The sequence below is a fragment of the Centruroides vittatus genome, unplaced genomic scaffold, assembly GCF_030686945.1.
Source record: "Centruroides vittatus isolate TY-2023 unplaced genomic scaffold, ASM3068694v2 contig_717, whole genome shotgun sequence".
NCBI lineage: Eukaryota > Metazoa > Arthropoda > Arachnida > Scorpiones > Buthidae > Centruroides > Centruroides vittatus.
Genome location: NW_027122456.1, coordinates 1,298,914 through 1,323,701, shown reverse-complemented (window position 1 = coordinate 1,323,701; position 24,788 = coordinate 1,298,914). Strand labels below are relative to the sequence as shown.

The following is a 24,788-nucleotide window of genomic DNA, read 5'->3' as shown; positions in this document are numbered from 1 at the left end:
GGCGTCAATTTTTTGAGACACTTCAACTTACTTGTTGACGTAAAACATGATTGCTTGATTGATGCCATGACTAAACTTACATCCAAAGGAATGACAATGAAGAAGCTACCAGTCTCCACCAATGTCACAGTTGTGTCTGGCAACTTATCATTCCACAAACTGTTAGCCCAGTTCCCTAATATCATTAACCCATCACGATTGGACAAACTAAAACAAAGGGTTTGGGTTTATCATCACATAGAAACACAGGGCCCACCTGTGTTTAGCAAACCACGTTGTCTATCTCCAGACACTCTTCTTGCCGATTGCAAAGAGTTTGAGTTCATGATGGCACAGGGAATCATTCAGCTGTCAAAGAGTGCATGGGCCAGCCCCCTACATATCGTAAAAAAACCAAACGGAGACTGGCAGCCATGCGGGGACTATCGCCACCTAAATGCAATTACTCATCCTGATAGATACCCTGTGTCACACGTACAAGACTGTCACTCTGATCCCTATATCATTGTCACTGGGGGGAGCACTGTGGCACTTGTCGGCAATGTGCCGATTCGAACCAATAGAGGGCTCAGGAAAGAAGAGAAAAGCAAACTTTGAACTGGTCACTCACTTTTCAGACCAAGGACTACCGAGAACAGATGTTTGAACGAGCGACCAACACGAACAAAAACAAACCAGACTTTCGATCAACATTGAGCTGTGAGAACCTTGTATATATATTGTACATTGCTGTATATATGTGTAAATAAAAAAAAATATAAAAATCTGACTGGACTTTCTCTCATCAGAATCGAATCATTAATTTGGTGACAGAACACCAAACCTGTATTCTAATGCATTTGTATTTTCTAATACACAATATAAGCAAGATATGTGATATGAAACTCAGAGGTTCCTCTATTGATTGGAGTACAGTACATTGCATACTTCTTGTATAATAATTAACATAATTACAGCAATTTAAAATAGTAGCATTCATTTTGGAACACCCTGTATTAACCAGTGCTCTGTGTGATAAGACATATTATTTGTAGTTTATATTCTTAGACTTGACTGAATCTTCTGTTAAGTTGAAATACATTAGATCTACATATATAGCATATATTTATTTATAAGCAAAGTTGTGGCTAACTTTGCATATAAATAGGTCCAGTCAACAGTACTAGCTAGCATGATGGCAAATGAGGAATAATGCTTCAACTCATGCTATTAATGACAAATTTTTTCATTCCACACAGAATTTATTCAATTTATTTTCTGGATTAAAAATAGTTGATCATTCTAAAATTACTTCACAATATCAAACCAAAGTTTCAGGATACAGGTTGATTTGATGGCAGATCAAATATTTTTATGGTAAGTTATCATTGTTTAAACAGTTTAATAGACAAATACAATTTTTAATAGAGAGAAGTTATAATTTATATTAGCTATTAATTATATTACATTTACAAGTATATTTAAGAAATTAAACAAAAAAAAGAAACTCAAAAGCATTGAAGGAGTTAGGATATTTATTCGGATTAAGTGCTTTTCAGGATATCACTTTATGAATAATAAAATGCATAAACTGTGTAAAATTTAATGAAATAAAATAGACATTCATTGAAGTTCTTCCCCTCTCCCTTGTTTAACTTATAATCCCCTCCCACCATTCCAGTGTGGACATCATTTATGAACAGCCCTCAAAAAGCACTTAATCCAAATAAATATCCTGACTCCTATATACAGTGTAGACTGTAGACAAAACCATTGCACCAGGCTCATCTGCATTCAAATGTCTTGTCGTCTACTACCTCTAGGAAGTGCCATAAACAATAACGACAACTTCACAACAAAGAAAACATTTTGCATTCTGTAGTTTGTAAAGTTGGAATCACTTCTTGTGTACAGTACATAAGTAATCTGTAGATATTGTAGTATTATGGCTGCCATGAGAGAAGTGACAATGGATATTCTGTATAGGAAGAATTTGAGTATTGGTTGGATGTATGCCTGATACAAGATGTAAACATTGAGAAATTCTAATGGGCAACTGTAAAACTTGGATAGTTTTCCAATGTTTTAATCTACATTACAACTTTCTCAAATAAAAATTAATATAATAACAGTAATTTAAAATCATAACATTCTTTTTGGAAGACCCTGCATTTATTATATCCTTTGGTATTAAATTTTAATGAAAACCATTACCAGGTCAGAATATAAAAAATAGATTATTTTTTATATTCTGACCTGGTCAGAATATAAAATATTCCTGCAGATAAGGATTATTTGGCCTCAACATCCCAGGTTTTATAATAACCAAGTATTATTCCTATAAAGTTTTCTTGATCAAGTGAAATTTATAATGCTTGTATTGTTATTTTTAAAAAATTATATAATTAAAAATTTATTTAAATATTTCTAGGGAAATGGTAAAGTATTTATTATATTAAAAAGGCCCATAAGTGAAACACAAAAAATTCAAGTGTTATTGAATGGAGACGGAGTCCACAAAGTACCTGTGAAATATAGAAATGCTTACACTTTGCAGTTTGTAATACCAGGTAACTATTTAGAATCCTTATTTGTATATAAATGCACAATAAATGATATTTTAAATACAAAAAATTAAACTTTTTTTTAAATCATTTTTACAAAATTTTACATTTTAACATTTTATTTCTCTGTTGTCACATGTAGGATCTATAATAGTCTGCTATGACGAGACTTTGGCTGATCACATTGTAATGCTTACACATTCTTTACAGAATTACATACTTTTAAAGCATTCTAAATAAATTATTTTTAAATTATATAACTTTAAAACACTTTTAAATGATTTTTAATTTGAATATATTGTACAGCTTTAAAATATATTTAGTTGAAAAATCATTATCATAGTATAATACACTCAGACTCTGAAATAACCCAATCAAATGCTGTTTAGTGAGAAGGTTGTTTTTCCAAAATATTTTATTTAAATTTAAAAATTTATGATAATAAATTAACTAAGTAGAACCCTATTGTTTTCTGTATCATTCTTCCTTGCAGACATATTTTGTCTGCAAGGAAGAAATAAAATAGCAACTGCTTCTTTGTACTTGTCTTTAAAATACTGCAATGTACAAGTAATAACAATAAATATTATTCACAAAAAATCTACTTTATTATATTAACTATTAATAAACCACATTCCTAGCACATTTGTTTTTTTTTTTTTTTACTCTTTCTTTGCTGTTGACACTATGAGGACATTTTCAGTCCTATCACGATTTTGGACAGGTTTATAATGCAGTCAAATGGTGATGAGACATATCAGGACAGTCCACCATTCAAAAAAATTCTTCAGATTTTTCTCACCCATCTAGATTTGATTGTGGATTATCCAGAGCAGCAGACTAATGCCTTACTACTTAGCCATCCAACTAGCATCATTTTTCAGATGATAGTATTACTAACGTGCATGTACTGTACTTCTCTTCAGAGGTACAGTACATTCACATAAGTAATACATTCTTAAAAGGTTTTTTTTAAATATTCTTATATATATGATACTAGCAGATGGGTCCAGTGTTTCCTGGGCAAAAAATAACAAGAAAGATTAAGATTTTGAGATTATTTTGTACTTCTAACCCCTCTTTTATATTATAGTAGTTGATTTATATAACTACAACAGGTATGTTACATAAAGGTTCATCACACCAAGTGACCAAGTGTACTTCTGAAAATTCTTTAAATTGTGTACAATAGAAGAATAAAGAATCTTTAAAAAGTGTTATGTTGGTCAATTGGTATGATAAACCCTTACATAATATAATCTTTGTAATTATATAAATCAAATACTATAATATAATAAACATTAAAACCATTTAAAACATATTTTGTGCAGGCTGGTAACCTTGTATTATGTAATTTACCTATTTGAATGCCACCATACTACTGATAGAAAGGAGTATTGCGGATGGGCTTTGAAGTAAACTCATTGTCACAGTAATTAAGTGAATATAATATATATATTTAAAATTATATCCTTTTTATAAGAATTATATTTAGTTTATTATTTTTAAAATTTTTTTGCCAATAGATGGCACTATGTGTAAAGCCAGAAAATTAATTGATTTATAGAAATCCAATCAATACCAGGTGAGATGTATGACATTATCTAAATTAGAAGTATGTGAACATAAATGCCGAGTTTCATAGAAATTGGTTGAACAGCCTAGGAGTGTATAGCAAACAAACAAGCATTCTCATTTATATATACAGATAAACAATGCGTAATCGAAAACATTGTTATACATAGGTTAAACATAATTGTTAAGGCCCAGATGGCCAAGTGATTACCATAAGTCACCCTACTACTCTGGGAACCTGAGAAAGATCTAGATGGGTCAAAAAACCCTAGGCATGTTTTAGAGGGTGGTACATCTCAAATATGGCAGGTGTCGTCACTCATCGTACCTTGAGCCTGGCCCAATTCATAATAGACTTGATAAAGATGTAATCTGAGTGTCCACAGGACAGCAAGAATTTTAAAAAAAAACCAAAAATTGTTGAATCTTTGTTAAATAAAAATAGTAGCGAGGTTGCAGGCAAAGTTTTCATCTCTGAAATGTGAACATCAAGCGTTTACATTTTAGAGATGGTTATATATTTATGAAATTCATCCACCCAAATTTTAATATATTTCTATAGGATAATTGGTCTTAATTTGCATAACTCTTTGTTTATATAATTATTCGAGGAATGCAACCCACACAAATCACCCCAATCTCTCTGTATTTAAAGAAAATAATTACATTTGTTGGTTTTAAAAGCTTTTTTCTATAAAATTTTTACATTCTGCTTTTGTTAAATTGATGTAATTATATACGTTTCAACATTTAAAATATTTTAATACAGTAGCGATCAGAATAATTGGTTGAATTTGAATGAGAGAGAATCATAATAATATGTAATTTATACCAAAATGGCTTAAATGTCTAATTGTAAAACAAGTTTTCTTTGAAACATTCTCTAGAATAGACAAAATGCTCTAAAAAAACTTCTGTTTTAATTTTTTTGGAGTATTTCTAGTGCTAGAGAATTTTTAAATAGTTTATTTGCAATTTTACATAGAATTCTATGCTAAATTTAAATCCTATTTTACCATATTAAAATTACCCTGCTTCTATAATTCAAATTCTTGTGTACAAAATGACTTCATCTATATCTTATTTTTGTTTGTTGTTAATAAAGTCCATAAAACGCCTATAAAATCTATTGTAATTTATATGAAAAGTAAAATTTTTGGGAAGATAAAACAAAATATTTTTCCCACTAATGTTAAGATTCCAAATAATACTGTATATTGTTGAATTTTAACTTTTTTCTTTTATCTTTCATTTAATTCTAGAAGTAATACAAATAATTAATGTTCTTCATATAATTTTATTTGTGAAAGAAATTTTTATAGGTTGATAATATTCTTGTTGTTTTTATGACAGTCAATAAAATTAGCATTTGTCCTATAAAACTTTTATTAATAAGAAGTATTTAGTGTACTTGGTGATGCATTATACCAAATATGTACACGAATACATTTAGCCAATTTATTTTTATTTTTCTCAACTTATTTTTATGTATTGTCTTTACAGAAGCAAATTATTACATAGTTTTAATTACTTTTAAGTTATTAAATTATGTAATAAGTTTAAATTCTGGTTGTTTAGAACATAGAAGTGCACTTTTACTTTTGTATTTTTTATCATTTTGCTTACATATTTATTTATTTTACATGCTCACATTTAGAGAGAAAAAAAACATAATTTAATTGCCTAAATTTAGAACAATCCTTATAAGAACTGTCCCATATTTTTTCCTTATCTAATAATAATCTCTCACCCCAGCGGCTGATGTAAATTTTTTCTTTTTTATTTCTATTTATGACTTCTTCAGTGAATGTTACTTTATATTTATATGCATATTTCTTATTTTTCTGGTTCAGGACCATTTATATATTTAAAGGAATCCTTCCCTATTTATCTACCCTTTCATTTTTGATGCAGTTATAACTTGCCCAGTGCTGGATTAAAAAAAAATTCAATAATGCTTGCCTCTTCCAGTTTAAAATGCACTTTTAAAAATGGAAAGAATGATCTTGATTTATGTAATCCTGAAATTATTAAACGTTTTGTAAAAATAGAAGGAATTCCGGTACTTGCGGGCCATAACTAGCCTTTTATGCACTCGGTGCAAGCATCTATAACTACGCACCAAAACTATGACCCAAAACTTGGTCCAGGTCATTTCTGCGCCCCCCCCAGGGTCTATGCCCTGTGCCTGGGCACCACTGGCACCGCCCTAGTTACGGCACTGCTTGTGGGTTATCCTTCCATATGTTGCATCGTGTGTTGCCTTCCATTCTCAACTATCTATCATGCTCTGTCACATTGCTTACAAAACAACATAGACAAGTTTGAATGGATAACTGTCCGAAATAACTAAATTTTGTATAAATGAAAGATTTAGTTAAGTTTAATTTGTTTAATTAATGTTTAAAAATGTGTATTTTTTTAAAATAAAGTCTGAATAACTATTTTAAAGAAATCAAACATACCATACAGTGCTTAATATTATGTGCTAGTACATATATTATTTTTTGATTTGAGAAATTGTGTTGACGGGACAGTTTGTGGAGAATGGATTATTCATTCAGTGTTTGGAATTTTGTCAATGTTTGGAGTTGATATTGTTCACATTCTGCAGGAATATGGTATATTATTATTGGTAAGGGTTTTGTGAAGGCTTTCAATATAGTACTGTATTGAAAGCCTTCACAAAAAATGTATTAAAATGAGTTATATTTAGAGTTAAAAATCCAAGTTGTGAGTGTAGCAAAATTAATGTAAGTGTTATGTAGATATACAGACAAATAGATGAAATGGAATTAATTCGACCTGGCATAAAATTACACAAAAGGCACAATATACAACATAGAACATCAAGAAAACAGCTAAATTGATATATTACCGAATTTATATGGAGAAAATCATTTTAAATGGAAACTAAGTTTTGTGAAATACTGAAAACAATTTAATACAATGGCCACTTTTTATCTAACTATTAGAGAAGTAATGTAAGCTGAATTTATAACAATTGCACACCTAAAACTTTAGCACATTTATTAATTCTACAGACTAACATTTTTGGATATGTAAAGACATGAGGATGGGCATTGAACATGCCAAATTCCAAAATTCGAATTACTGAACATGAGTTACAAATTTTGGTTAATGTTACCTTAGGTAGCCAAGATGGCGGCTTGTCTCTAATTCCAGCAAGGAAACAGTGGGACGCACGTTCTAACCTAACCTAACCTATTCTAATAAATTACCATAATTATTAGCAACCAAATTATTAGAATAGGTTAGAACGTGTGTCCCACTGTTTCCTTGCTGGAATTAGAGACGAGCCGCTATCTTGGCTACCTAAAGTAACATTAACCCAAATTTTAGGATTGGTAAATTTAAAGAATTACAATTCATGTCTGAATTTTAGAATTTGACACGAAGACCTGAGAACGGCTTTGAACATGTCCAAAAATCATAGTCTGTAGAGTTAATAAATGTGCTTCGATTTAAGGTGTGTGATTGTTGTTTCTAACCATATTCAATTGGACTTTCAGAGTTGAATTTATTACATTTTAATGTAATATAAGCAGGGCCAGATTATCGAATAAGCAAAGTAGACAAATGTCTAGGGCCCGTAATTTGGAGGGGCCCGGCTTCAGTGCAGAAGATTTCTCTGTTTCAAAACGAGTTAAAAATTATTTAAGAAATTAGATAGGACAGAAAAGGATATATTTAACAATTTCTACTAAGCTCCGCTCGACTAGCCATTATCTAAAAAAAAAAAAAGGTCAACAGCCACCTGTGCGTCAGAAGTAATGTGCACCACGAGATCTCTCGCACCATCTAGAAATATTCCTAGGGCCGCCTCTCATGGTAGTACTGATGTATGGTTATGATTTCTTTTCTAAATCTAAACTTATACGTCGCGACATCGCATATTCAATGTAGCGTTCAAGTTGCTCGAGTGCGAAGATATTACAATTCAATAGTGTTTTATAAAAGAGTTAAAAAGGGTGACACTACTGTGTGACTTGGGGTGACACCACGATATCTGCACTAGGTGTCACCCATGCTAGCTACGCTAATGTCACATTATATAAGATTTGTTTAGAAGCAACTTATTTAAATGAGGCCCCAATTTAAATTTTGTCTAGGGCTCGCTAGAGGCTTAATCCGGCGCTGAATATAAGTATTAGGAATTAAAAGAATTTATGTTAGTAATAATTTTAAATATTTATCATATTTTAGTAAATAAAATATGACAAATATTTTATATATTAATATTTTAAAAAGTAGCTCGTGAAATTGACAAATTTAAATTTCTATTTTTGAATTTCCATTTCCACTGCAATGCTGCACAACATGCAGGTGGGTAACTCATAAGTACCGTTATGAGTTCATCATCCTTTACTCTTGCCAAACTCTAATTTAAGTTCTTTGCTACCATCCATCTCGATGTTTCTTTTTTCCAGTACTTTTAATATTTGATATTAATCTTTCTCTCTTACAGTAAATTTCCAGTTTATTTTTTGTGTGTAATTAATGCAAATAAGTTTCAACAGTTTCAATGTTAGAGTTAAAATAAAATAACTAAATTCTTGATGTAATTTAAGTAATGCTTTTATTTATTTATCTTTTTATCTTTTATGCTTTTATTTATCTTCTTATTTTTATAAGAATAAAAATATAAATTATTTTAAAATAATATTATGTTGTTTAATACTGTATGAAAGTACAGACTAACCACATATAAGAAACTATTTGAAATTTTTTCGAAACAAATAAGAAACACAATGATAACAAATACATACAAAAATAATTACAACAGAAATACAATTAAATCCTGGAAATAAAAAAATATAAATCATGAATAAATCTACATACATCTTCAAGTACAATGATCAAAACAGTTAGAGGAGCATTTGATTTCTCTCATTCAGGAATGACAAAAAATTCCTCGGCACCTCATAGACACTTTGCTATACAAAGTGCAGCAGTTTTAGCCAATCGTGGAGTGTACAACCTACTGAAATTATTCTCTATGTACTGTAAAAAATCATTTGTTCTAGTTGTTCAGATGTGCATGTTGATCAACACATTACAATAATAAGTCAATAAATGAAAATATGACAGCAGTTCAGCTTAAATGCATATTTTTTTCACACATCACTGTATGTTTTACTCTATCTTACATAACTTTAACATCTGACATTCAGAATTGTTCATAGATATAGAGGTTCCTTCACAGTAAACAATAATAGGTTTGATTGTAGGTGTGACATTTTATTAATACAATAACAACTACAGTATACATCTGTATTAGGTATAAATAAAGATTTTAGACATACCTTAACAAAATTATACAAAATAAAGATTTTAGACATACCTTAACAAAATTAGTTTGTCAATAGTTTCTGATGCCTGGTTTTCTTTGGCCAATAAGACACAAGCCAAACTCGTAGACAGAGAAAAGCAATGTTAATTGCATCTATATACTGTATTGCAAGAGGTGTGTCTCAACTTCAGTTTATGCTATCAAAATGTAGTTGCCGAGCTTTGAATTTGTAATTGACACTTCAGTCCATATTTTGAGGTGTAGAGGTTTCAAGAGGAAATTATTTGAGATAAACATGGAAAATATATTGAATTTTGGCTGAAAATGCAGGGGAAAAAATAAATTTTGAGGTAAAGAGATTTTCTAGATAAATATGTTTGAGGTAGACAGGTTCAGCTATACTTAATTCATGTTGGAACCAAATATAGCCAAGAAATTATTATACTCATTTTGCTTTTGTTCGTAATTATTTAATATATTTACAGGAATTATAAATATCTGAATTAAATAAGAATATAAATGAATTGAATATTTATAGGAATATAATAATAATAATAAAAAAAACTGAATGTATATCAAATTTTATTATATTTAGTTTTTTATATCAAGAATTTTTTTATTTAAAAAATAAATAAATACGACTCAATCACACACAACCTTGTATTTTGGAACAGTCTTCTTTAATGATCTTCATCAGATTGATGTTTCAAAAACTGAACATTACAAATACTAATGGAAATAGAATGAAAATATGCAAATACTGAATGTATTTGAATATAAAAGATAAATTTTTCATTCTGCTACATTGCTATGACATGCACAAAAAAGACAAATAATAGCGAGGTTGAGGCCGAAGTTTTAAACGCAGAAACGTGTACGTCGGATGTTCGGCGCCACTTTCCCGTAAGCCTAGAAGTTTGACAATGGCGTTTGGAATATCAAGCATGATTCCACTGACTTTCCAAACACCATTGTCAAACTTCTAGGCTTACAGGAAAGCGGCGCCGAACGTCCGACGTACACGTTTTTGCATTTGAAACTTTGGCCTCAACCTCGCTAATAACAAAATGTACATTGTGATTTGTTGTGTGGACCTCAAACTAAGATTTTCAAGCACTAGATATCACGTTTAGGTCCTCGTAATTGACACAGTTCCCCTTACATATTGATTTATAGATTTTTGAGGGTCCTGCTTGTTTCCGATATACTTAATAAACCTTTTGTTTTTTGTTGCTGCGCGAGGTTTTGTGCGATTGAATGATATATCGTAGTGATTACTCTATAAATTAAATAAATATGAACAATAAATTTAAAATATTAATAGCTTATTTAACTTATATTTTTCTTACAGACAACATGATGCAAAAATGTAAAATCATGAATGTATTGGTCCAGTGTGATGATTATTTGCTTGGTATTAGACCATTAAAATGTGAATCAAAAATGAGTGAATTATACAGTCTTCTCTCTGTAGTCAACTCTCCATTTGACTTTCTTTGCAGTACATTGGGAGTCAATTCCCTTTCTGAAATAGATGCTCAATTAACAAAGAATTTCAAACATAATAAAAACAATTTACCATCACCAGGATTTTCTTTATTAGAATCTTATCAAAATTTAGAAAGAAAGAAATGTAAGTGCTTTTAAATAATATACTTAATATTTATTTAAATTAATATCTTTCGTAATTAAACAGATATGTTTATCTTAAATAGGTGACGAGGAACTTCCCACTTTACTTCATTTTTCTGCTCGTTACGGTTTAAAAGAGTTAACTTCACAGTTGCTCCAATGTCCAGGAGCGGCACAAGCTTGTAGTCTACGAAACTCTAGAGGCTTAATTCCTTCACAGCTAGCCTATCATGCAGGATACAATGATATTTCTAAACTGCTAGATGATTTTAAGGTAGAAATTTATATTTATAAATTAATAATAATGATTTTATTAAATTATCATAAGTTAATTTAAAATCATTGTATACTAGAAATTGACTGAAACTGAAAAATCCATCCAGACCATGGAATTAAGAAAGTCTCATTTGTCTACAGTTTATGGTAAGAATATTTCCTTTAATATATAATAGTACATTAGCAAATTAGAATTTTTATGTTAAGAATTGTAATGAGTTTATTCTTTAACCTAAGTAATATAATTGTTTATCAACTTTGGTTAATGTTACCCTTGGTGCCAAGATGGCAACTCGTCTCTGATTCCAGCAAGGAAACAGTTGGATGCACATTCTAACCTAACCTAACCTATTCTAATAATTTGGTTGCTAATAATTATGGTAATTTATTAGAATAGGTTAGGGTTAGAATGTGCGTCCCACTGTTTCCTTGTTGGAATCAGAGACGAGCCGCCATCTTGGCACCAAGGGTAACATTAACCTCAACTTTATATACCATATGTATACTTATAATTATCAGATGTGCACATTGGCATAGATCTGTATATATATTGGAGAGAATTGGAGAATTCAAAGGAAATAATGATCTCCAGATAATCTGTTTGCCGCCTCATTCGTGGTGGTCTTGTGTTATCTGCAAATGTCATTCGTGCATATCCTGTCTCACTTTTTTAACATTTATTGCATCCTAAAAATGAAAATTATGTGTAATAAAAATAAACGAAGCATGAAGATTTTATTTGAAACTGTAATTTCATTGAGTAAAATAACGGTAGTTCGTAATACGCTAACAACTACCGGATTATGTCGGGCTATTATATCGCAATTATTTTAAATTAATTACTGAATTTGTAGATTTTGGTTTATGTATAATGATAGTTCTAACATCAAATGGAAGTGCTAGTTTTCAAGCAATAATAAATTTATATTTTTGTATATATTAGTATAAAATATTTTTTTATTAATTTGTTATATTCCTATATAATATAAAAGTTATTGTTCAGATGTGTTTTCTGAAAATATTGAAAGTCTTTGAATAAATGTTTATTTTAATTTTATTAATAGCACGTAGTTCATTGTAATTTAAAAAATTATATATTTACTCAGAGACTTTTAGTTATTATATTTTAAATAATAATAACCAGAGCCAGATTTAGATTTGTTGTGGCCTTGTGCTATAACATACAAGAGGCTTTTCTTTCTTCATTAAATAATAATGGGCAATATGTATAAATTATCTTTGAGAATTAAACAAGGCCCTCATAATGTTAGTGATTAAGCTTGTGGTGGTTGGCAACACAACGCTGGACCACTGTTCCCAACCTACATGATGTCAGACTAAGGCTAACTTCACTTTTCTAGTTGACGTGTCCATGCTTGTCATGTTTTTGCCTCTGACGTTGTTTCAAGGTCAACCTATAATTATAAATTTGTATATAGAGATGTGAAAACAAATATTTGGCAACTGCCTGGGGAATTTATTCTCCTGTCTGAATTGTTTACCCATTACAACTATGACACTACATGCAGATTTGATCGTATTGATCAGCATTCAAGACCGATTTCGAAAAAAGAAAGTAGGTCTCAAGCTGTTGATAAATCTGGCTCTGATAAAAACATTTGCTACATTTAATTCACTTTAAGTATTCTATAATATTCTGAAGTTTAAGTGGTTCATCCTATATAACTTAATATACAGAATTAAAATCAAATTTTGTTTGGTTTTTATTTTAAAAATTTTCTCTCAGAACAAATGAAAGAATGTCCTGGTTCCCTGTACGATGTCCCACTTCCCAATCCCATACCTGTTCCTAACGTCCAAAAATCATGTACCTCCTCCTCCTCTTCAGCAGAAAATGATTACTTAGGAATGCTTGGTTTCAAGCCAGCCGATGTTGGTATGTTTAATCACAAATCCAATCTTTAATTAAATATTAGAAAATTCTATTTTCTTTTTAATTAAACACCAATCGTATTTTTTAAATAAAATAATGTTTTAAAAGATTAATTGTATTACATTTATTACAGATAATTTGGAACCTCATAAAAAGCTACTCTTGGGTTTAGATACTTCGAAAGAACTCTTAGATAATCTTAGTAGTTTATCAATTGATAATTCTTCAGATTCTTTGGAAAATTTAACAGGTGAGAGCCAAATCATTTACTTGTTTCATTTGGTAAGGTAATTATTTCCCTAATTGAAGAGCAAAGTCACATTCTAAGAAATTTAGGTTTATGACTCATCCTCTTCAAATAATTCCAAGTTTTTACAAAAATTTTCTTCAAATTATCATTCAGTTTCTGGTTAATAAGACTCGTCTTTGTTATTTTTATAGGTTTTTATATTGGTTTTTATTTTAAAAATTTTGTTCAGATGTGCTTCATATGTGGGGAGATCATGACTTTGTTTTCTTGTTTTATTAACCAAAGAATTGCTTATGATGGTCTTCAAAACAAAGGAAGCAGAATAACCTTAACCTTCCTTGGTTATTCTACTTCTTTCATTCTGAAGAAGTCTATTGTGAGCAATTTGGGTTTATTTTAATCTCATAGTTTATTATAGCTAATTCAAATTAGAACATTATTCTCATTTGTCATCTATGTTGGTTGGCTCCTATTACAATTCATCCTTAATCTTGAATTATAGAAGTAACACACAAATTTATTGAGAGCATAAGCATAGCACAAACTCGTTTAGTGAGATCAGTGATGTAATATACAGGACAAAATACCATTAAAATGCCAAAAATATTCAGCTAATTCCAAATAGATGATATGCAAATTTATATGAGAGTTTTATAAAATTCAGAAAAAGAAAAAGTTTATTTATTAAATTTCATTATACGATAGAAGAATCTTATATAAAAGTAAATGTTTTTTCCATAAAAATTTATAATTGTAAAATCATCTTTTATTAGATAATGTTCAAGAGGAAAAGTTAGAAAATTATACAATAAAAGAGAATGTTCTGTCGGAGAGTCAACAAGAATTAGCTAAAATTTTAGAATCTTACAAATATGGCAAACCATTATCTGAAGTAATAAATCATTACCATAGCTGGAGACACAAGTATGAAGATTCTTTGGATGAAACAAAGGTTTGTGTACTGTTTTAATGTTTTGATTTTTTTTAATGTTTGGCTCTTTCTACTCTATGGACCACTAAGAGGGCCTTAGCAAGCAAGCCCATTATGGGTTTGGTCAAGCCCAAAATGGGACAACCAGTAGTGAGAGGTGTGCCCAACATATCTGGATCAATCCCCAAAAAATTCTTAAGGTTTTTCAACCCACCTGGATTCAATCCTGGGTTCTCCGGAGCAGTAGGATGCACCTTAACCGTTCAGTCTACTGATAATATCTTTCAAAAATAAAGAGTTTAAAGCAAAATTTATAACTGTTTTTGTTTATTGATTAAAATATAATTATGTTCAATAAGGGCATGTGCATAAATTATGTATCATAGATGTGAATGGGTGAGTATGCAGGTAATCATTATGATGTGTTACAAGGAGATGGAGATGTTTACAGAAGCATTACATAGGGATAGAGTCTTTAAATTGACTGGTGTTATTTGTTAAATATGTAGGGATTATATATATGTAGTGCTACTAGTAGTTTTTTCACCAAATAGCAACAACTCAGATTTGATTATAATTTTCATTATGCTAACAACATGGAGGAAACTATCATGCACATTCTCACTAATCTTTACCCTTTGGATGACCCACAGCAGGATGACAGTACACAAGCTGTCATAAGAAGTTCTACACTCACTTCGCCTAACACAGACAATAACCATAACTTCAACTACATTGAGGTTTCGTTTGCCATTCGTTCGCTCACCAATAACAAAACCCCAGGTCTTGATAGCATAACCACTAGGAAGAATAAACCCATGTTTGAGGCCAATCCTACAGCATTTGTAATTCTCTTCAATGTGTGCTTGAACACTGGCCTTTTTCCTACTCAGTGGAAAAAGGCTAGTGTCGAATTGATTCTCAAACTCACCAGCACTAATACTTACAAAAAATACAGGCCGATCTGCCTTCTCCCAACTCTGAGAAAAGTGTTAGATGGTGTAATGATTTATAGGATCACATGCGTACTCAGGGCACTACGCAAGCATAGAGCCCTGCATCAGAATCACTGGCAAGATTATAGCAACTTGGATGTTGACAAAATGATTAGAGTAGGTAAAATTCCTCCAGTCTGATCTTGATTGATGATATCAAAAAATTCAGCATCGACAAAAATAACCTCCCGACTTACGATTACCACCCCTCCACCAGCTTGCCCCTGACGTTTACTTTGAAGATCCAGGTGATCATCCCATATTTAGTATTTATGCTGACAGATGGGTGAAAAAGTGGGTACCGTTTTTGTAGTTTACTCCGACTTAGGCCATGAGCTTCATAACGCTTGCGTCTGTCTAGGTACACACTGCTCAATACCACAGGCAGAAACTTTAGCTATTTATATGAGCTTAATTCACATTAGGCATAGGAAGGACAAAAGACACTGCTTACACTATCTCATTTATTCTGACAGTAGGGTAGCTTTACACAGGATTGCAAAGTCTGATAGCCACTTAAAACTCATCCATCTCATACATCACATCCTCAGACACTTAGACAACAACACTAGAATAGATTTCCAATGGATCCCTGGTCATGCGGGGGTTCTCGGCAATGAGACTGTTGACCATCTTGCCACACAAGTACTTTCAGTTACATTCCTACCTTGTACATCAACAATCACTTCAAGAAGCAAATCTTCATTCTCTGGCAAGACAGCTGGCACCATGACACCACTGGTAGGCTCACCTACACTTTCATCTCCAAGGTTGACACTACTGCAACTCTTTGCCACTTTTACCCTAGTTACACCCTCACTCGGCTACTTACAGGACATGGCAACTTTAAGCAATACTTGCATAGATTTAACCTTGGGGATAATCCACAATGTGATTGCGGTATTCAGGAGGACCAAACATCACTTCATTTATTTTTATTATCATTTAAAGTCGTCTACGTGGACGTTATTTATTAATAGGACCTTGTACTGGCGTATTGGCACAGTAATGAGAGTTAATTCAGTAAAATTTCTTTATTTTATCACCTGTAGTAGCAATATCCGCTAATCACTTCATTTAGTTTTTTGCTGTAATAGGTATAATCATATTAGGGATAGTTTAATGAGAGCTGCTATTCTTTAAAGGTACAACTGACCTTGCAACCTGCACCAACTCATTCATATGCATACAATGTTCCATCATCTACTTGCATTCATTTCCCTTAGTGGGGCTCTTGATAGCACTCACTCTGGGGGCATGGATGGCAATCACCTTTCTCTTGCTTTGTTTCAACTGTCGGTATATAGCTGCCTTTCAACTTTGTATTTAATTCTTATTTTCCATCTTCTTTTTCAGTCTAAATTCAGTTAGTTTAAGTTGGTCCTAGTTGAAAGTTAGATTAGGGACTCTTAGCTTGTTTTCTGTTTAGGTTATACTAGGTTAGGTTAAATTAGATTAGGGTTTGTAGGCTTTAGTCGTCTGATTAGGTTCGTCCTAGGTTATGATAGGTTAGTTTAGTTAGTGAGTAAGTTAATGTTTAAAAAAAAATTAAAAACAACTTAAATAAATAAATAAATTTTTAAAAAACCAAAAAATTATTGGGGTCTTGCTCATTTATCGTCTATTGGTCCATTCATTTTGTCTGGTTTGTCATTATGTTCATTTGTTTTTTGTGCTACTGTCTAGCTGTTAAATAGTATTAAGATTTGCGCTCATGTTCAGTTTCATTAGTATTATGTAGTTATAAGTCTTCCTACTAACAGCCACTTGGCACTAACTTCTACACCTAGCTATTTGTGGTGGCACTGAATCATTGGTGTTTTCTACACTCAGGTTTTCTTTTAGACACTTCGGGGACTACGGCCAGCCTAGAAACTACATGTCAACATTGAACGTAGAGGGTACTGTAGCTATGCATATGTCATTCAGAGGGATCCCACCTTTCTCTACTATCTATCTCCTTACCCTACTTCAGTGGCGTAGCTAGAGGGATGTGGTAGGTGTGGTGCACACCGGACCCCTGGAAAATGATAGGCCCATGGGGGCCCCAAAATCACAAAAAAAAAGACCCGAAAAATTTTTTCGGGGCCCACAAATCTGGTTCTGCACTGGGCCTGGAGAATCCTAGCTAGGCCACTGCCTCTTTCTTCTCTTCCCCTTTCCCTTTCCCTTTCCCTTACCCTCTTTTCTGCCAGCTAAACACCTTGTGTACAGACAAAGTGTATCTTGTATATATGTATGTATGTATGTATGTATAATTTTCATTGTCTAATTTTCCAAAAGAAAAATAGCCTTACATAGCAATACTGTTTGTCACTTCTTTGTATGTTATACATATAACTAATAAAATGATGTAATGTTTAGTACCCCTATGCTATGCTTTATTCTTTAGTACAGGTAAGGAGTTGATTGAGGATATGCATTATGTAATTTTTGCAGGTGGGTATGTAAGTATGACAGTGTTATGGAGCAATACATAAGGTGAAATGATAGTTGAAAATATAAAAATAGTGTTACATAATTTATGGGTGATCCTAAATAATATTATAACTATAATTCCAATGGTAAGATATTGTATTTAATTTCCATAAAGTTTAAACAACATTTCAATTTATTTATTTATAAATTTGTTTATACAAAAAGTAAATAAATTCATCATAAATGGTAATGTTTGTAAAATTTTTTCTCTCATAATTCATAATTTTGTAAGTTGTTATAATTAATGTATAGTAACTTCCTTAATGAGATGAGGAATTTATCTGAAAGTGAATTAGGATCAAATCTTGTTTATTCTAATTAAAATTTTCTAAATTAATATATAAATTGAACTGAAAAGTGTTATATATGAAGTATATTTTGCATAATAAATCAATTTTAATTCCATATTTAAAAGACTTAATTTGCTTTCACATGGACTCTTGATTAGTATTTCAAAGTACAGTCAAACCTGTTTTTATGCGGGGGATAGGGACCGCATTAAAAAAAACGCATTAAAAAAAATCTCACGAAACTTCACGAATGGCTGTAAATAATAGTTTTCGCAACACAATTAAAAAAATAATTTTTTTATGCGGTCAACAGGGACCGCATAAAAAAAGTCTCACATAGAAAATAACTCAAAACCGTACGAAATAGAATTTATTGACAACAGATGTCAGCACTTGACTGCATCGTCTGGTCTATCGTCTGTTTTACATATTTTTGTCCAGGTGGTGTTTTGTTGACTTAAAAAGTAAATTATTTCATTTTTCGCATATTCATGCAATAATATTACTATAATAAGTGCATTTATGCTATAATAAGTTTATTTAGCTATAATAAGTCAACGTAAGACATGACGAATCGCACGAGACTAGTCGCCAACTATACCGCACAAATTAAAAATTCGCTATAAAAAAATCACACAAATAAAAATCGCACATAAAAAGAGCGCATAAAAACAGGTTTGACTGTATTAAGACCATTTTACACTCCAGTGTAGCAGGGAACTGCAGTAATATGGTTCCACTATATGTTTTTATTTTGTTGTAGTTTTATTAAATATCAAACTATTCACATTCAAATCTACTATTAACTTACTCCACTTTTTTTGCAATATGAGTTCCAATTACAAGACACAACTTTAAAGTCAAATAGTGCTCAATTTGGAAATCTGATGCCAATGCCATGTCACATTGATGCTGATCAGGAGCCATATTCTGGTCACTATCTCTCACAAGCCGGTCGCTGATTGGCTAATCATTTGGATTAGCCAATCAGCGACCGGCTTGTGAGAGATGAGAGACCAGAGACGGTGACCAGAATATGGCCCCTGATTTCAACCATAAATTGCATGATAAATTCTTAACTCCAGTATGGCTAATGACCTTTACTCCATACTGGAGTTGGATTATAAATTGGTCTTTGTTTGATGAGAATTAATATATTTAAATTTGAATAATTTAATTACATTCAAAGTATGCCAACAGTACTCTTATATTGAATCAAATAATATATTTTTTAAATTTATGTATTCCTTGTAATTACAATAGAATAACTTCCGAATTAAATATCTTCTTTTTAATTAAATTATTTTTAATTGCAGCTATAATTAATGGTTAATTTTGAATTTGAATACATGATTTAGTTATAATTTACGATTTGTAAATAATTTATAATAGTTTAAATATTTTCCAAGTATGAAATGTTAACAAATATGAATTCACATTCAAGATATAACTTTTAAATTTCTGTGATATTGTATATCATGAAATTATAATTTTGCAGCTTCTTTATCATAAATATTCTTTAATTACAGTAGACCCCCTATAACACGGGTTCATATAACACGGCAAAAAAATTGCGACCGTGTTCATATAACATGCTAAAAGAGACTCGTATAACACGGTAAAACGTCATCGCCGACTCGTGTCGCGACAGGATTGGTCGAATCTGAACCAATAGCGGATATTGTACAAACCGTTGAGTTTAAATGAGCAGCAGACCTACTAAAAAACCATTTATTATTTAACGGCCATAAAAGTTATATTTATATTAATGATGTTTCCAAAGTTCGGCGAATTTTTCGCAGAAAAATAACTTATTAGGAAACACGAGCCACTCTGCAACGAAAACAAACTTAAGCAATGGCATTGTCAAAACGGTGCACACTCGGTAAGTAATCCTACAATTTTTTGTTTATAGCATAGTTTATATGGATTATTCCCAAAAAATTATATGTGATTTGGAAATGTTGAGAAATTAGTCTAGAATCAATTAATTTTATGGAAGAAAACCTTTCAAACAGCCGTAGCCCCTAAATTGCACATCTGCTGGGCTGTGATTGGCTCATGTATTTAAGTGACTTGTTGACTCGTACAACACGGATTCATATAACACAGAACGTATCTACTGTGTTATAGGGGGGTCTACTGTATATAACTTAATGAAAACGCCTTTTCTGTTTAACCACTAGTGTGAGAATGGGGAATTCTGGGACAACTCCTTCTCCACATACAGGATGATAAATGAGATGAAATGAAAGAAAGATCCATGAAATCTTTCCCTGTTAGGGTCTTGACACCACTTAGTCTTAATTGTGGACTAAGACATGAGATAATTAGTTATATTCCAAGTGGCTGAACTCATACATTTGAACTGGAATTTTAGGAGGGTTTTCGTTATAAATGATTTACGTGTATTTGTGAGCTTATGATGGAGTTAGGCACTTAAAGTAATCTGAACAAAAGTTTAGAAAATAAAACGGTAAATTTATTTAAACAAAAAGAAGATTTAACATTAAATATGGAGTTCGGTTTATACCAAGATAACACTAATTCGTAACATCGAATACAAAGCATAAGAAGATTATTGAATTTAACCCACTACCTAATCTAGAGAGAGAGAGAGAGAGTTTACATAATGTAAATATATTACCATGCTATATCATACAATACTTGTGCAACTTTGACGAGTGTCTTTTCTTTCGGTGGCAAAAATTAAAGGTTTTGAGAATAAGAATGAGAGGAAGCCAGAACACTCTTTGGAGGTGACTCCTCTCTTTTATATGGAAATTCTCTCCAATGAGAATGAAAATTGCTCCATGTTTCTGACGCATGATGGAAGTCAGGGTGAATTTTGCAATGGGATGTGTGAAGATCTCAAGTTTGCTATCACTTTCAAGGGAAGTGATGTTATCTCCTTCAACAGAAAGGAAGTTCCCTTTCCCTCATTAGTGTATTTTTCTCAAAAACAATAAAGTTAAATGATTATTTGCAACAAAATAATATTTTAACATCTGTTAAAATAAAACAAATTTAAAACACATCTCATTCTGATTGTTGGAATTGAATCAAATAATTTCAGATTCTCAGACTAGATTCAAAATCAAATTATAAATTACATTATGTATTTTTAAGTTTTATCTTAAGGTAGCTTCCACACATTCAGTATTCACTGAATGCTGAGCAAATATTTGGTCAATACCAAGTAGTATGGATGATTTACTTGTGATTTTGCTCAACAAGTATTCATTATTCAGCATTTCTCATTTCTGGAGTATATTGTGCCGAATCAAAGGGAATGAATCTACTCAGTGTTGGCCATCATTGAGTAGATTTGTTAGCTCAGCATTCGGCAAATACCAAAGTTCATTAGCTGTGAATGTTCAAGGATCAATGCATAAGTGACAAAAATTACGATAATGAGATACAACAATAAACTGGAAATCATGTTATCAGTTATCTCTAGTGCCAGTATTACCACTAGGTATCATAGAAAATTGCCTAGGGGCATGTGTCCATTGCTACATAAAGAATAAACAAGAAATAACCAAATAATTTTTCCTTTTTTCTAACAGTTGCCTATATTATTATTTGTTTTTAATGCACGTGCATTGCTTGTATTAGTCAAAGTGACAAGATGATTTGATACCTGTCCAAATTAAAACATGCAGGCTGGGAATTGGAATATTGCCTAGGGCAGACTGATTCTGAAACTGATATTAGTCATTGGTTAAAATCAAAACAGATGAGTAATGGAACTATTTGTCATTGCTGATTTCTTAAGTTTTCTACCATGTGTACTTGCCTTAAATGTTATCTAGTTAATTTTGAAGATGAATAGTTGAACTTGAAAATGCCAAGACTAACTAGACAACAGTAAAATCTATTGTGTGCAAATGACGAAATTAAGGTAACAATAAGTATCAACGATAAACTTGACTAATCTTTGTCAACTGTCAGTCAAAAGATTCGGTTAAAGTATGTTGTCGTAAGCATTTATTTTATATTTAATGAATTTTCATCAACTTGTCGGCTTTATTATTTGCTGTAAAAACATGTATACATAAGAGGAATAAGGAAACAAATACTAATATTTATTTTATTAATGTATAAAAGTGTTGAATATAAAGAATTTTATTTTAAGAAACAGCAGTCATTTTTATATAATTGAAATATTTTTTATTTTGATATGTTTTTCAGTAGGAAGTGGGGTTATTGATGATGAATTTTCCTCATTTTAATATTAATAAAATATGAAATAAACTGTTTCTTTAGGAATGTTGGAGAAAATTATATAAAGAATCGCAAAAATCAAAACAGATGAAGAAGTCGCGTGGATTTTCTGAATTAAGGCAGTTAATATCTAACGTTTTAGGTAAAAAGGATCGAAAAATAAAGGTTAGTTTTTATCGATATTTATTTTGAGATGTTTACATTATTAGTATTATAAATAATTATATAAAATAAGTATTGTGTAATAAATTATTTTATTGTATTATTATAATTTTTCCATTCTATGGGTATTAGAAGGGTGATTTTTGTGGTCGTCGGGGGTTCAGCTACAGTAAGCTTTATCCTTCACTACTTAGTGATGAAGAGCTTGGTGTATTTAGATGAAATTATCCATGAAAATTTCTGAATATTTAGCTTTAACTCAAATCGGGGTCCTTCAGAATAGCAGGCTGATATATTTTCCACTTTGTACAGTACATCTGGCTCTCTGTATAATAACATATACAACAACCCAATCTGATGGTTAATCACGTAAAAAAAAAATAATTCTTGTTTATTTTTTTTTTTTGTGTACTGCCTCTTGTGGACTATTGTACACTCGCGTGACTATCACACCTGTTTAAATTAAATAATAAAGAATATAGTTCTGTATTCTTTGTTCCCATTCAGTTTAATATTTATATAAATTTCTTCCATGTAAGAAATTATATAAGCAAACAATATTGTTTATAGATTGTTCACATTGGTAATTTATTATTAATATACTTGTTATATAGCTCGATGGCATACGGCAGTGGTTGGTTTTATTACAATGTATTTAGTTTATACATTTTGGGACTTACTAATTTTGATAACAGTAAATAGCCGATGATAATATCTGATTACAAAACGCAGATTTTACTATATAAACTTGAAAAATATTTTAATAAATTGGCATTAATTTTGAATTTGTGTTTATATTTTAGAATAGTTAGCATTCAAAGAATAGTTAGCATGTGTATTTATACTAATGATTCTGCTACCACTTTAATTAGAATAGGAATGGCCTAAACAAAGGCTCAAAATTCAAAATTAGAAAATGTTACTTATTGGATAATTGATTCAAGCTGCTGATTTTTACGAAACCAGCGGCTTAAATTAATTTCCATCTCCACTGACTTTAACAGTTGCCAATAAATTTTAATTGTTTAATTTATGTAATTTTTCAGGAAATGTGTAATAAATTAATGTTTTGTATTTAAGCTGTCAGTCTTTGCCTACAATTTTTACCATTTCATTCAACAGCATTTAATTAAATACATTTCATAATTATTTTAATATTGACGTTAATAACTTAAATACTAATTGATATTTAAATTTTAATAGGCTGCGGATTCTTGCGCAAGACCGGGGAGAAGTGAAAAATCTGAAGACGACATCTTACGTCCTGTTAGTACTTTAAGTACAATATCTTCAGTTAGCAGTTCCAGTAAGTATAGTATTTTTTAAAATGTTTATTAAATTTATTATTGAATTATTGGTATTTGACTTACGAGAAGCAAGAAAGTCAAGAAAGTAAATTATTTAATTAATTTATAATTATTAAATTTATGAAGAGATGGCGCCTAACGCCTAACTCTAATGCCAAATTGTCTATTAAATTATTAGTATTATAGCCGTGTCTAGCCCGATAATATTCGGCTTTGGTTGTTGTATGGCTTTAAACGTATTGGGTGTAGTAAGGATGTTTGATTATTTATATATGTCTTGCTGGGGTTTGCGATGGACGGTCGAGTACCTCGGGAGTTGCACGCCGTGGGCGCCGAATGCGTCCCCGGCCGGCATTGCAATAACCGTCGACGGTTATATTGTTAGCTTGTATGTGCCAGAAGAGGAGATCGGACCGAGGGTCCGGTAGCGTAATTGGCAACGCATCTGCACAGTAAGCATTTACACACATGTACACCAATGTACCATGATTAAATTCGTTTATGTTTATCAGATTTTGAGGTAGGGAGAATGTTGGGAGTTGGGCCACCTTCCTAAAACATCATTAAAATGTATTGTTGTCAGACTTAGGTATGTCTTCAAAGTTTGTCTTCTTTCTTAATTGAAGTGGATGAAATTTGATTTGTAACAGGATACAAAGAAAGTTAAATGAAAGCATTTAATAAAAAGACAATTATTGTAACATCAAATGAAAGATTTTATAATTTTGAATCAAGACACAGCATTTTCAATGTTGTGTTCTAAGAAGTAATGTTCGGTAATCTGTTCTTCAGAAAATGGACTTAAGTACCTTTGAAGTACTTAGGAAACTGTTACAAATGGAAATTATCACATTTTGTAATTCAAAAAGAATAGATTTTTTTATGGCTTTGTAAAAAGTTGGGGTATTTTTTTT

General features: G+C 31.1%; 1 protein-coding gene across 6 annotated transcripts in view; it reads left to right on the top strand.

Moving 5' to 3' along the window:
• stumps (DBB domain-containing protein stumps) overlaps positions 1-24,788 on the top strand; it is a 53,520-nt gene that overhangs the window by 22,377 nt on the left and 6,355 nt on the right. For 5 of the 6 annotated variants that reach the window (XM_067276835.1, XM_067276833.1, XM_067276832.1 and 2 more), the window contains exons 3-11: positions 2,411-2,549; positions 10,784-11,065; positions 11,148-11,338; positions 11,418-11,487; positions 13,088-13,237; positions 13,368-13,484; positions 14,258-14,436; positions 22,448-22,570; positions 23,771-23,873. In XM_067276835.1, coding sequence (XP_067132936.1) covers positions 2,411-2,549; positions 10,784-11,065; positions 11,148-11,338; positions 11,418-11,487; positions 13,088-13,237; positions 13,368-13,484; positions 14,258-14,436; positions 22,448-22,570; positions 23,771-23,873 — 1,354 coding nt within the window. The remainder of the gene's footprint in view (positions 1-2,410; positions 2,550-10,783; positions 11,066-11,147; positions 11,339-11,417; positions 11,488-13,087; positions 13,238-13,367; positions 13,485-14,257; positions 14,437-22,447; positions 22,571-23,770; positions 23,874-24,788) is intronic. The other variant, XM_067276837.1, reaches the window with a different exon arrangement.